This window comes from Myodes glareolus, chromosome 14 (assembly GCF_982192425.1).
Source record: "Myodes glareolus chromosome 14, mMyoGla1.1, whole genome shotgun sequence".
In the NCBI taxonomy this organism is placed as follows: Eukaryota; Metazoa; Chordata; class Mammalia; order Rodentia; family Cricetidae; genus Myodes; species Myodes glareolus.
The window spans coordinates 71117281-71132322 of NC_142039.1; the positions used below are offsets into that span (position 1 = coordinate 71117281).

At 43.3% G+C, this 15042-nt stretch overlaps 1 protein-coding gene across 2 annotated transcripts in view; it reads left to right on the forward strand.

Moving 5' to 3' along the window:
- Window positions 1-840: 840 nt before the first annotated feature.
- The window catches only part of Ddx46 (DEAD-box helicase 46), a 51171-nt gene continuing 36969 nt past the window's right edge, over window positions 841-15042 (forward strand). For both annotated transcript variants that reach the window (XM_048447733.3, XM_048447734.3), the window contains exons 1-5: window positions 841-1028; window positions 4770-4958; window positions 6046-6189; window positions 10363-10459; window positions 13438-13603. In XM_048447733.3, coding sequence (XP_048303690.1) covers window positions 1012-1028; window positions 4770-4958; window positions 6046-6189; window positions 10363-10459; window positions 13438-13603 — 613 coding nt within the window. In that variant the 5' untranslated portion in view covers window positions 841-1011. The remainder of the gene's footprint in view (window positions 1029-4769; window positions 4959-6045; window positions 6190-10362; window positions 10460-13437; window positions 13604-15042) is intronic.

The following is a 15042-nucleotide window of genomic DNA, read 5'->3' on the forward strand; positions in this document are numbered from 1 at the left end:
AACAATTATCATGATCACCTGGAACAGGAAGGCACAAAATCAATCAGGTGTTACATTTCCCAACAGTGGGTTCAAAAAACCATTTACAAATGAACCAAATAACATAGTAATCACTAAACAGAACAAAATACAAAAAATCGCTTATGGTTAATAAAGTTTCATGTGTAATTCTTATCTAACATCTAGCTTTTGTCTTATTAAAAATCCTCAAAGTTCAATTTAAAGCAATGCTTTCTATACTATCATGTCAAAGCCAACCTCATCTACACACGCACAGCCATACAAATTCGTATATTGTTGGGAGGATATTTTATCAAGGTATTATTTTGCAATCATGTAAATGATTATGAAGCAAAGTGTTGAATCTCTTAGAAGAGGTCATGCCCAGTAACCCCATTTCAAGGGGATGGCTTCTTCTCGGTCCAGGCTATCAGGAACATCTCGTAAATATTAAAAGGAAATAGAAGCAGACAAACTGCCATGAGAACTACAGCTCAATACTTTCTCTCCGGCTAGAGAATTCCACAACCGGTTCCAGGAGACCTCCTCCCTTTGGAGTCTAACGCCTCAGTCTGTGGAACTTGTCATACAGAATCTACTGGGGTTGATGTGGCAGTGGAGGGCTCACAAGTAAAGATCTGCGCAGGGCTACTCAGAGGTTTCTGGCAGGGCTGACCTGGCTGAGGTCCCACTCCATCGCATCATCCAGGTTGCACGGGGAATCCCGGCGAGGGCCACCGCAGGCGCAGCCGGTGTCGCGCGGCCTCCAGCCGGTGGGCGGCGCTGTGGGGAAGCAGCCACTTCCTTCCGCCTCTGCTTTCTTCCGCGCCCGGCACCAGCGCATCCTGTTTTCGTTGGCTGCACTCTGATGGCGGTCCCTGCCGGAGCTCTGTCCAGTGCGTAGGGCCGGTCCTCGCTCGGCACCGGGAGGGCTTGGCGCCCCCCTCCTTTGTCCTCTTGTCAAGCCTGCACATCGTCTCCCAGGGCGCAGAACTTCTGGTGACCGGCAGCATGGGCCGGGAGTCTCGGTGAGTCCTCGGGTGAGCGGTTTCTTGGGCTCCGAGAGGAGCGGGTGGAGGTGGCGGCGCGGCGGGTGTGGGGCGGCCCCACGTGTGGCCGCTGAGGAGCTGGTCACCTCGGCTGCGAGGAGGCGCTGCTGGCGCGCACGGCCGCAGAGTCCCCTGTACTTGCCGCAGCCGAGTCGTGCCCTGACCTGGAGCAGCCTTCCGCTGCTCAGGCCGCTCCGTCACCGACGAGCAGCCTCGTCAACCTCCCTCAGCCCTGACCCCGGCTCACACTCCCTCATCGCTTCGCCTTTGCAACATTGCTTACTCCACTCTATAGTTTGCTTTCGTGCGCGCGTCGTCTTCCTAAGTCATTTAAAAGGAGCGGGTGGGCAGACTTTTTTTTTTTAACCGCACCTGCAATATGTGTACGACCGACTCTTATTGGGTTGCAGTAAACACTTGTTTCATGGGCATTTACTTCGCAGATAGATTCCGTATTACTTTGTTACCCGCTTCTTGTCTTTTAGAAACCGTTCACTTGCGCACCTTATTATAACTGTAATTATAATTACACGGTATTTTCAGAACTTTAGGGTGTCGATAACAGGTTCAAGACCTTGAGGTTATTATTATTATCTTGAAAGATGACTGAAATGTGTGTAGCCGGTCTGACAGATATTTTGATTCAGTGCCTAGGGAGGATGACAGTTTTGCATTGATTTAGTGCTAACATCACTTTAGTGGGGTCGTCATGACTTAGGTTCAGGAACACGAGCAAAGTGTGAGTGGAGCATCTTGAAGTTCTGCGAACATAAAAGCCTGTAGCGTCATCCAGATAAAGGCAAAGGCTTACCACCTTGACTACAGTCAGTTCAGGTGACTGTCTTTTAAGTTTCCCCGAAGACGCTGTTCTTTATCTGGCTACCTAGACCAGAAATCTGGAAGCAATATTTGGCCTCGCCCACGCTGCTCATTTCTAGTTAGATTCTGCACTGTTTTCCCATTCCTGATCTCTGACTTTTGTTTTTTCGCGACATGGTTTCTTTGTGTAACTTTGGGGCTTGTCCTGGAACTCAGCCTGTCTTGACCAGCCTGGCCTTGAACTCAAAGAAACCGCTTGCCTCTGCCTCCCTAGTGCCGGGACTAAAAGGTGTGCACCATCACTGCCAGGCTCCTGAATTGCCTTTCTTGATCTTGCCGTTATAAGTATTATATTTGTATTGCTGGAACCAGAGTGACATTTCAAAAATAACGGTAAGAACTTGCCATTTTTTGCCTTAGTTTCCACTGGATCTCTAAAGATGAAATTCTGGCTCCCCAGACCTTTCCTACAAAGGTCCATTTCACCCATTTTACCTTTATACTGTTATTTTTATGCCGTACTTGGCTGATGTTCTTGTTTGTTCAGGGAACAATGGTGGCTCAGAGGTGAGGAAGAGCAGGGTATTTGAGAAACAGCCCCAAAGCTCAGTTTTTGTACATACAGAGCTTTCATGAAGGATTGGAGGGAGGTAGAAGGAGGTAGATCCTGAGAAGGCCCAGAAAGTGAATGCATTCACTCATGTGAATGGCAGCCTCTTGAGGAAGCTGCTGCGAGTTGATCTCGGGGCCTCACACATGTCAGGCGTGGACCACACAGCCTGTGCCCCCAGCATAGCCTCAGTTTTCTGCTTATTCTGCTCAAATATAAAGAAATCTAGCTCTTCCTGGTGCCCTCCTACTTGACATTCAATTCTTCATTAAATCTAGTCAGTGCTAGTGCTGTGGGCTTTTGTGTTTTTGTTTTCTTTTCAGATCTTGATATTTCTCATCACTTCTGTCACTGTCTCTTAACCTGGATGGTTAAATGGGTCTCCCCCCCAATCTCCTTCCTTCCTTCCTTCCTTCCTTCCTTCCTTCCTTCCTTCCTTCCTTCTTTCTCTCCTTCTTTCAACAGGGTTTCTTTGTGTAATCCTGACTGTTGTTGAACTCACTGATGTTTGCCTGCTTCTGCCTCCCACGTCCTGTGTTTAAAGGTGTGTGCCACCAATGCCTGGCTTAAATTTTTTTAAACTTTTTTTTTTTTTTCCGACATATGGTTTCTCTGTATAACTGACTGTCCTGGAACTCTCTTTGCAGACCAGGCTGTTCTCGAACTCGCTGAGATCTGCCTTCTTCTGCCTCCCAAGTGTTGGGATTAAAGGCGTTTGTCACCTCCTTCCAGCTTAATAGTATCTATTTTCTTGTAAGAAAATCTATTCAAGGGTCTGGAGAGATGGTTCAGTGTTTGAAAGCACCTATTTTTCATTCAGAGGACCTAGATTCAATTCTAGCACCCACATGGCTCTCAGATGCCTGTAACGCCAGTTCTGGGAGATCTGATTTCTCTTTCTGGTTGCATAGGTATCTGCACAGATGGGATGTACTCACATATACTGAGGCACATGCATATACACATACATAAATTAGAAGTATTCATTGGAAGTGGGAGCATGCTGGTCTTAACCTGCTTGATATACGTGATCTTTCCTCAGTCTTAGTAGCTGGCACTGAAGGTGTCTGCCACTGTTTGTGGTCCAGTAGCTTCCATCTTACTCAATAAAAGATGTAACCATTGTAAGACCCTCTGAAGCTCTCTATATTTGACTACTTCGTTATTTCTCTGATCTTGTGCCAGATTGTGCTGATCTTGAGTAGTTTTTTTTTTTTCTTTTTTCTTCTCTTTGAGACAGAGTCTCCTTATGTAGTCCTGGTTGGACTGGAACTGATGCTGCCTGTTTCTGCCTCCTGGTTGTTGGGATTAAGCTGTGGGCTGCTACCCCTAGTCTACTGTCCTAACTTTTTAAACTGTATTCCTTGCTGCTGTTTCTTCATGTGCCAGTCCAGATTCCTTCCCTTGAGTTTACTTTTGTGCCATTTGCCCGGAAGGTCTCCGCTGTATGTCTACATGATTCCTGCTTTTATTTCCTTCAAGGGTCTCTAAAAATGTTACTTTATTAGTGAGCTTCTCAAGTTGTCTGATATAAAATGTTGGGGACTAGCCTCGACAAGATACTACTTGTCAGGGTAGGGGGGGTGGGGATCAGAAATATAAGTAAAGAGTATGAAGGTGCAAAAATAATAAAACAAGACCATAAAATAGCACTGGGAGGGGGTTTTAGTGAATATTAAAATCACTGTATTTAATTTTCTATACACTTTTATACCCAACACCAAGGGTGGGGGGTGGGGGAGGCAACAAAAGACTTAACTTGATACAAAGGACAACTCAACAGTTAGTGTTTTAACACTTTGAGACATTAAGTCATTAGCATTTTGTTGTTTAGGCAGTGAAGCCACCATAGACCAAGTGTCCTGAAGGCAGCCACTCCCAATGTCGTACCTCCTATTCACTTTCTTTTATTCTGAGCAGGTTTTCTCCAGTGCAGTACTTGACATGGCTCCCTTCTTCACTTGCCTGTCATCTCTTCTTTTCCTGAATATAAGCTCCTCTGAAGAGCTGCTGGTGTTTTTAGCTACTGAGCCACCACTCCAGCCTTTTTGGCAGGGTTTTATGTTGTAGCCCAGACTTCAAACCGTGACCTCAAACCCATAGTGATCCTCCTGCCTCATCCTCCCAAGTGCTGCGCATGAGGTACTGTGTGTGGCATCCTTTCGAGGCTTCCTCTACACATGTACTGTGACGTAGTTTTCTCCTAATTAAACATGTATTTAATTTGCTACACATAGAAGTAAAATACAAGCTGCTTGCTAAGCTTACTCTTTGGTTTGGTACAATTCTAGTCACTACCGCAAACGATCGGCATCACGAGGACGTTCTGGAAGTCGGTCTAGGAGTCGCTCACCCTCTGACAAAAGAAGTAAACGTGGAGATGACAGACGCTCTCGGAGTAGAGACAGAGACAGAAGGAGAGAGAGGTCTCGCAGCAGGGACAAAAGAAGATCACGGTCCAGGGACAGGAAGCGCCTGAGGTAAGACATTTTTCTCTGAAGATCACTGGTTCCAGACAGATGGGAACAATTAAAACGAGACAGTTTCGTATTCTGTGTTCACAGACAGTTTCCCACATTCAGTCAATACATGTTAACTGAATTGATCGTTTAACTTTTGTTTTGTTTTAGAGACAGGATTTCTCTTTAGCTTTGGAGCCTGCCTTACAACTAGCTCTTGTAGACCAGGCTGGCCTTGAACTCACAGAGATCCACCTGCCTCTGCCTCCCGAGTGCTGGGATTAAAGGGGTACACCATCACTGAATGACCTTTTTTGGTTTTTTGAGACAGGGTTTCTTCGTAGCTTTAGAGCCTGTCCTGGAACTTACTCTCCTCTATAGACCAGACTGGCCTTGAACTCACAAAGATCTGCCTGTCTCTGCCTCCCAAGTACTGGGATTAAAGGCATGTGCCACCACTGCCTGGCTGATCTTTGAGTTTTTATGTGAAAATAAAATTGTAAGATTTTCAATCAAGAACTTTGAAACTGGGCATGGTTGTATATGCCTTTAATCTGAGCACTAGGGAATCAAAGCAGATGGATCTCTTATGTTCCAAGCTAGTGCAATCAAAAAAAAAAAAAAGAGAGAGAGAGATTATATAGTGAATTCTCCATATTTTCTAGTTGAGGAAATGGCGGTGCATGGAGTTGGGGTACACGTAGTGACTAGCAGCTCACTGGTCTTTTAGCAGTTTCTGTGCATCTTCTTGCTGGGCTCAAGCTTCCCCTGCTACTGGGGTTAAGGTCTTGCACAGCTCATCGAGTGCCCCAGAGCTGTGCTGCAACCCCAGCTGTGTGCTGTTCGTGAAAATTGACTTTGCTATAGATGGTGGGTTTAAAGTGTTTATTGTTACAACTTGTTATGTTCATTAGCAGATGTCATTGTTTCCTCACGTTTCCATTGATCTTTGTAAGAACTAGCCTCACTTGTGTCCTGTTTAGCTGAATTGAGAATGCTGCTCTAATGTTGATCCTAATTTTAAGAAACTGTTTTCAGTTTGGGACAGCCATAATCTGAAATAATAGCTCCCTTTGGCCACAAAACAAATGAAATCTCTCCTTTTCAGGCGCTCCAGAAGTAGAGAGCGAGACAGAAGCCGAGAGCGAAGAAGATCTCGGAGCCGAGATAGGAGACGCTCAAGGAGTAGAAGCCGGGGCCGGCGATCCCGGTCCTCCAGTCCTGGCAGCAAAAGCAAGAAGGCTGAGAATAGGTAACATTGTCACTGACCCTATCTGCTATATAATTGTACAGTTCATCCTTATCAGTAATGCAGAGCCTGACTCTTGCTATCAACTGTTGGCAGAACTTTTATTTATTAGGTCATGGGGCTTATAATTCAGCTGGAGATTAGTGGATTCTGCTCGTTTTAAACACTACATTGTACCCTTATTTAGTATATATTATTAATGGTGAGAACTTTTGTAAATATCTCTGTAGGAACTGAGTGTCTTTTGTGGAGACAGTGATGAGTATTGAAGTGGGCGTGCTGGCTGCCAGCTTGGCAAGCCCTCGGTATTTATTACATCTTTGGCATCAGTTTCTGTGCCTTGGAGATTGCTTTCTCAGACAGTTAAGATGTTTGTTGACAACTTTTTAAAGATTCGTATATTCCTATATACTTGTGTAGGTGTGTGTGCACGAGCCTAGGTGCCAGTGGAGGCAGGAGGTCTCCTGCTGGGGGTGCGGGAAATAGTGCTCCTTTGCAAGAGCAGGTAGTGGACTTAATCACCGAGTCAGCTCGTGCTATACCTTATTGAACTGCTATTTGGAAAGTGTGGCCTTTGCTTGTTTAAGTTAATTGTGTGTGTGTCGTGACACTGGTAACACTCAGTTGAAATGCTCTTGTCAGTCCTGTGTGCTTGCTCTTCACAGTCTCCTGCCATGCCACTGCTTCTTCCCTGCAGCCAGGAAGTGGGTGTGTTGGCTCTTTCTTGTTTCCCATTCCCGTTTCATTCAGTTATTGCTACCTCTCCCATATTATTTGTTTTACTTTAGAAGTTGTATTTTGATTTTACCAAGGCCAGTACAATACTTTTGGGATTTCGTGAAATAAAAAATAAACCTTAGTTCTAGAAGTCAAGAGACAGAGGTAAGTGGGGATCTCTGAGTTTGAGATCAGTCTGGTCTATATAAAGTTCAGAACAACCAGGGCTCTCTAGAGACAGCCTGTCTGTTGCAAAATGGAGCTGTGGGCCGCTTCCCGCCGCCCGGATTCTGGCTAGCTTACCCTCGAAATAATTACACGGAAACTATTCTTTTAAACACTGCCTGGCCCATTAGTTTCAGCCTCTTAACTGGCTATTTCTCACATCTTGCTTTAACCCATATTTAGTAATCTGTGTAGCACCACGTGACTTACCGGGAAAGATCCTAACCTGCAACCTCCATCTGTCTCGGAGAGGAGAGTCATGGCGATTGCCTCACTGCCTTCTTCCTCCCAGCATTCTGTTCTGTCTACTCCGCCTACCTAATTTTCTGTCCTATCAAAGGGCCAAGGCAGTTTCTTTATTAACCAATGAAAGTAACACATAGAAAAACAAAGCACACAAAAAAAGAAAGTAAGATGGAGGACTTATGGAGTACTAAATTTTATCTCTTCATGTGGATGAGTGCTTTGCCTGCACATGTGTCTGTATAGTGTGTGCCGTCTGAGAAGAGTGTGCAGAATTCCTTCAAAAGGAAACTATAGATGGTTGTGTGCCGACATGCAGGTGGGCTCAACCAGAGTCCTAGAAGAGCAGTCAGTGCTTTCCGCCACCAAGCGATCTCTCTAGCCCCTGCTTTATCTCTTGACCATGGTTATGGGAATGTGTATATCTGTGGTACAATGATTTCAAATTAATATTCCATTCCCTTGTCCTACCTTATTTTTTTATATTGAGAGAGGACCATGCTGTGCAGTCTTGGTGGCCTCTGCCACCGAGGATTATTGATCTTTCACTCTCTTAGCATTCTGTCTTCCTGGATGAAGCCTCTACTGACCTTTTCTTTATTGTTTACCACCTGTGTGTTTATCTTAGGCTGCTTGGTTTTTAGCTTCGTGTGAATGGAGTCCTGTGTAGGAAAATTAGTTTAACATTAGAAAATCGGTGTGATATTCTGTATATTAGTAATTTTAAGGAGAAAAGTCATTTAATTCAGAAAGAGTTTTTTTTTTTCTCTCTATTTCTATTTTTCTTTCTTTTTCCTGAGACAGTGCTGGATTGAGGCACATGCCACCACTTCCAAGCTTTCTTTTTCTTAATGTGGGGATTGTGTGTGTGTGTTGTATATGTTCATGTGTGTATACTTGCCTGTGTATGCATATGTGAAAAATTGTATTTCCTCAAATGTCTTATTTATTTTTTAAGATTTATTTATTATATATAGTGTTCAGCCTGTGTGTACGCCTGCACACCAGAAGAGGGCACCAGATTTCATTACAGATGGATGTGAGCCTCTGTGTGATGCTGGGAAATGAACTCAGGACCGTTTAGAAGCTCAGCCACTGCTCTTAACCTCTGAGCCATCTCTCCAGCCCTCTATCTTTTTTTTTTTTTTTTTTAAGATTTATTTATTAAGTATACAGTGTTCTGTCTGTCTGTATGCTTTTAGGCCAGAAGAGGGCACCAGATCTCATTACAGATGGTGGTGAGCCACCATGTGGTTGCTGGGAATTGAACTCAGGACCTCTGGAAGAACAGTCAGTGCTTTTAACCTCTGAGCCATCTCTCCAGCCCATCATCATCTTTTTTTTTTTTTAATTTATTTATTTATTTATTATGTATACAATATTCTGTCTGTGTGTCTGCCTGCAGGCCAGAAGAGGGCATCAGATCTCATTTCAGATGGTTGTAAGCCACCATGTGGTTGCTGGGAATTGAACTTGGGACCTTTGGAAGAGCAGGCAATGCTCTTAACCTCCGAGCCATCTCTCCAGCCCCATCATCATCTTTTTTTTTAAAAAAAAAAAAAAAAAAGAGAGAGCGTGTTTCCTGAATGTGCCATGGAGGTTTTCAGTGAATTCCCGGGAAACTAATCTCGTGCCTAACTTTCCCTGAGAGTTGTGGACCCATATTCAGGATCTCAGGCCTGAGTAACAAGCAGCAATTTCCCACTGAGCTGTCTCTCCACCCACTTTATTAAATTTAACATATCTATGTTTTTAAACTTCTTAGCAGATGTGAATAGAAGGATATTTTACAAACTAATTGTAAGACTAGAAATAGGGCTTGGAAGCAATGGCCGTTGGTACTCATACTTGAGATTTTAGCCTAACTCCAAGCCCTCAGGTTAATAAAGTTAGGGCATGGTCTGCACTTGGAATCCCAGAGATGGGTAGGAGACAGGCTTGCCAGTGGGTCTTGCTGGCCAGCCAGTTTAGCCCAAATCACCCAACTCCTGGCCAGTGAGAGACCCTGTCTCAACAAATAAGGTTGACAGCTTCTAAGGAATGCTATCCCAGATTGTCCTTTAGACTCTGTTACACACATGCATGCACACGACACGTGTACAAACATCCCTATCCTCACGAACATACACATTAGAAATGCAAAAGACAAATTACATGGCAAAAAAAATTAGCTGGTCCATCTTACAGAGTTTTGTTGGAAAATGTCTTTTCATCTCTGATATGTTTGTCAAATTTGAAAGGCTATCCAGAAATTACTCAGAAACACCAGTCATGAGCAGAACAGGAGAGATCGGGTATTTGAGTTTTAGGTATGTGAATCTTTTGCCTGCATATGTGTCTGGATTCCTGCATACAGAACCTGCACAGACCAGGAGAGTCCCACTTCAGCTGGTGTCACTTCATGTGGCTGCTGGGAACTGAATTTGGGTCTTTTTCAAGAACATAGTGCACCTTACAGCTGAGCCAACTCGTTAGCCTGATGTCAATTAATTTTTATATCATTAAAATAAAGCCATTTTGTTACTAGAGGCATAGGTCAAATTTTAAATCCATTGTGATTGTATTATTACATAGATGAATTACTAAAATTTTGCAATCCTGTCTAAGTTTTGTAATTGGTTTTCTTAGACAAATTTCCTAATGTTTAGTAATGTTTTCTATTAGTGTTGAAAGATTACTTTCCTCATATGCCAGGTATTTTTTGTTGGACTATGACAATATGCTGATTATTGGAGAAATAAGAAAATGAGATCCAAGTCTGTTAAATAGTCTTAAGTGAGTATTGCAGGACCTTCAGCTGGCTCAGTGGTAAAGATGCTGCTGAGGTTGAGCTGACTTTGGTCCCTCATTGCCAATGGAGGAGAGTCCTGACTTCTGCCTCCACGGGCATTGTCACACATACACATTCCTAAATGTATGTCATAAAGTGAAGAAGAAATGGTGCTTGTGTTTCCCAGTACCGGTATCTTACTCTCTTTTGTTCTTTGGTAGGTCTAGATCCAAAGAGAAAGCAGACGGTGGGGACAGTTCTAAAGAGAAGAAAAAGGACAAAGACGACAAGGAAGATGAGAAGGAGAAGGATGCTGGGGTATGTTCAGCTTGGAACAGATCTACAATGGCAGTCTTGTTTTCACAACAGACCAGGCTGGCCTTGAACTCACAGAGATCCTCCTGCCTCTGCCTCGTGGGTACTGGGATTAAAGACGTGTGGTACCACCACCACCCATTGAAAAAATTTATTTTTTCCAAATTGGCTGAGCGCATTTATTTATTTATTTATTATTTGTTTGTTTATATATTTATCGGTCTTCTGCCTGCATGTATGTTTGCAAGCCAGAAAAGGGCACAAAACCTCATTAGAGATGGTTGTGAGCCACCGTGTGGTTGCTGGGAATTGAACTCAGGACCTTTGGAACAGCAGGCAAACTGTTCTTAACCACTGAGCTCCCCAGGCAAATAATTGTTTCTTTTTTTCTTTCTTTCTTTCTTTTTTTTTTTTTTTGAGACAGGGTTTCTCTGTGTAACCGAGCCTTGGCTGTCTCTCTGTAGACCAGGCTGGCCTTGAATTCACATAGATCTGTTTGCCTCTTTCCCAAGTGCTGGAGTTAAAGGAGTGCGCCACCACACTGACTGATAATTCTTCCTTTTTTTTTTCCTCAAAAACAGGGTTTCTCTGTAGCTTTGGAGCCTGTCCTGGAACTAGCTCTTGTAGACCAGACTGTCCTCAAACTCACAGAGATCCTCCTGCCTCTGCCTCCTGAGTGCTGGGATTAAAGGTGTGTGCCACCACCGCCTGCTGATAATTATTTAATGATACTCTTTTCCTTTAGTTTTGCTTTTAAGTAATTTATAACAGTAATATAAAATAAGCAGATAAAAGTCTTGAAGAATCCTTCTGAAAATGTTGCATATTTATGTTACTTGTTTTTACTTAGAAAATGTGATCAATCTATATAAAAAGTATCAAATTAGCCTAAAAACTATATACAGATTTTAGGCATCTGGGACCAGCACAGTGGTTTAGCTGGAAAAGCAGTTACTAGGGAAGCCTAGACCTGAGTTTGAATGAAACCCATGTGAAGGTGGGAAGAAAGGCAGATGGCACGCTGTCTGCTGCACCCATGCTGTGATGTGTGCAGCCCGCGGTCATGCGTTTGTAAATAAATCAAAATGAAAACGGTTAAGGCACACAACAGTGTGCTTTCCTTTCTCATATCCTTGCCAAGGTTGGGATGTCTTTTTTTTTTATTTAAATTAGCTGGCCTCTTATTGGCTCTAGCCATTAGCTCTAGCCTCTTATTGGCTAACACTTACATCTTGGTTTAACCCATTTCTATTAATTTGTATGTCACCACAAGGTTGTGGCTTACTGGGAAAGATTCAGCATGTCTGACCTGGCCGCTCCATGTTGGCTCTCTGTTTGCCCTTCTTCCCAGCATCCAGTTCTGTCTTCTCTGCCTACCTAATTGCTGCCCTATCAAAAGGCCAAGGCAGTTGGGATATCATTTTTATCAGTCTAATAGGACATAATAATTTTTTTAAAAGATTCATTTATTTATTAAGCATACAATGTACTATTGGCAAGGAAGGCACCAGGTCTCATTACAGATGGTTGTGAGCCACCATGTGGTTGCTGGGAATTGAACTCGGGACCTCTGGAAGAGCAGCCAGTGCTCTTACCCCCTGAGCCATCTCTCCAGCCCCAGGACATAATAATTGTATGGATGTAGTTGGAACTTTCTTTGAGTCACTAGCTCACAGATAATAGCACAGAGACTTACTAACTAGGAAAGCTTCGCCTTAGCGTAGGCTTTTTCCCTAAGTGGCTCTTCTATCTCAAATTAACTTGTTTCCTCTAGTTACCTATGTTCTGTCACCTGCCTTGGTTACCTCTCCTCTGTACATAATGCCCAACTTTCAGTGTCTCATTGCTGTCCTGTCCCTCTCAGAAGTCCTGCCTATTCTCTCCTGCCTAGCTATTGGCCATTCAGCTCTTTATTAAAGTAGTCAGAAGGCCCTTTTGGCTGAGACACATCTTTACAGTATACAAAAAGATTATCCCACAACATGTTTTTTTTAAATTTTGGATTATTATTTTATATTATGAGTATTGTGTGTGTGTGTGTGTGTGTGTGTGTGTGTGTGTGTGTGTGTGTGTGTCTGTGTACTACTTGTGTGCCTGCTGCCTGCATAGGCCAGAATAGGGTGCCAGATCTTTAGGAACTGGTGCTAACTTGATGGTTATAAACCGTCGTGTAGATGCTGGGAGTCAAACTTGAGCCTCCTGGAAGAGCAGTCATTGCTCTTAACTGCTGAACTAACTCTCTAGTCTCATATATTATATTTCTTTATTGAAAGTACCTTTTGTATGACTCTTCCTGTTCTCTCTTTCCATCACTCCTTCCCTCACTGCCTTTCTTTCTCAGGGTCTTGCTGTTTATTGCTCAGACTGGCCTGGAACCAACCCTAGCCTTCTGCGGTTACAGGTGCTAATGACCAGGTCTGACTTTGTGATTCCAAAATTATATTACGCTTTGTGGGGGTTACACACATGGCATGCCATGGCACAAGTGTAGCCTTCAAGTTATCTTTTAAGAATTGATTGTCTTCTTCCACTGTATGAGTTATCCATATTGAACTGAAATGATCATTCTTGTTAACAGGTGTCTTTATCTCCTGAGCCATCCCACTGACCTTGCTTTTAATATAATAGGAGGATTAATTATAAAGATGGGTGATTACTAAATCTGATTTGCATTTAGCAATGTATACACACATCCATTTTTCTTTTTTTATACTTTTGAGAACTTATTAAAAACCTACCTAATGTGAGCCATGCAGTGGTGGCACACGCCTTTAATCCCAACACTTGGGAGGAAGAGGCAGGTGGGTTCGAGGCCAGCCTGGTCTACAGAGTAAGTTCTAGGAAAGACATCGTAGCTACTGAGAAACCCTGTTTCAGAAATAAACAAAACAAACAAAAATCTCATGTGGAGTACACTTGCTAATTCTGATTTTGATTTTCCCCTCTTTTTTGTCTTTCTTTTTCTCTTTCCCTCCCCAAAGAACTTTGACCAGAATAAGCTGGAGGAAGAAATGAGAAAACGAAAAGAAAGAGTTGAAAAATGGCGAGAAGAACAGCGTAAAAAGGCCATGGAAAACATAGGGGAATTGAAGAAGGAAATTGAGGAAATGAAACAAGGGAAAAAGTGGAGTTTAGAAGATGATGATGGTATATTTGGGAAGGGGGTTCGTTTTTAAAATTGTGGAAAATATGCACAATGTTGTATTTACATTTTAACATTTTTGCCCGTACCCCCGTACAGAGAGAGGGTCAAAGCCAGGGCTTTCAATGTGTTTACCTAATGCTCTAGCCCTGAACTAGTTCCCTAGGTCCACTTTCACCCTCTCCGGCACAGAATGGTAAGTCTGGTTATTCGTGGTACATTCAGTGCTGCGTAGCCCTCATCACTGTCCATTTCCAGAGCTCTCTAATCATCCCGTGTTCCTCCATGTGCAGCCGTGCTATTGGTGTTTTCTTGTGTCTGACATTTTAGTTTATCATATTGTCTTGAAGTTTCATTCATATTGAAGTTATTACTCTACTTCTGCATGGCTGAGTATATGTACATGACATGGTCTCTCTATATTATCCCCCGATGGCCTAGAATTTTCTGTATCAACCAGACTGGCCTTGAACTCTGCCTTCCAAGTGCTGCAATTGAAAGTGTGGCCATTATTCCTGGAAATATTTTCTTTTCCTGTTTAAGACAGGCTTCCTCTTACTAACCTTGGCAGGCCTTGAGTTTGTGATTCTCCTCCTTCAGTTTCCCAAGCGTTGGGACTGTGCACCGGGCTGGTTTGTCTCCTCACTGTGATTCTCCTCCTTCAGTCTCCCAAACGTTGGGACTGTGCACCGGGCTGGTTTATCTCCTCACTGTGATTCTCCTCCTTCAGTCTCCCAAACGTTGGGACTGTGCACCGGGCTGGTTTATCTCCTCACTGTCTATTGATGCTTGAGTTGTTTGCACAGAAATATTTGACTTTCTTTTACAACTTTTGGGTTTTTTTTTTCTTTTTCTTTTTTGGTAATTCTTTGTACCTAGAGGTAGATTTTCTGGATTCCTACTAAGCTAAGGTTAGTGTAGTTTTAGTCATAGGGTCTCACTGCTGTTGTAGCCAGCCTGGAGCTTCTGTACTCAAGTGACTCTTCTCTTAATGCCCTGAGTAGTGCTTGGGACTCTAGGGGTAAGTCACTGTGCCTGGCCATACTGAGGTTTTTAAAGACCTCCTTCAATTACAGAGTTGCATCCAGTAAGAATTACTGATTTTACTTCAGAACACACGGCTGTCACTTGCAGAGTTAGTAGATGACACTAGAGTATTTGTCCTCAGTGCAGCTGTTAATGAGAGTAAATGTCCCCTCACGGTTCCCCATCATCCAGAACTCCAGCCAGGAATCCAGCCCGCTCTTCTGCTCTGTGAGAGCAGAGCACCAAGGCACATACATGTATACATTCACATGTTTGTCTTTAAAAAGAGAAACACACTTCTAACATTTTATGATTTAGGAGAGAAACATTTCTCCTGCCTTGACTTGTGCTTCTGAGGCTTAAACTCAGGTCTTAGCAGGTGCTGTCAGCGCACTGCACTGCTGCAGTAATGGAGGTA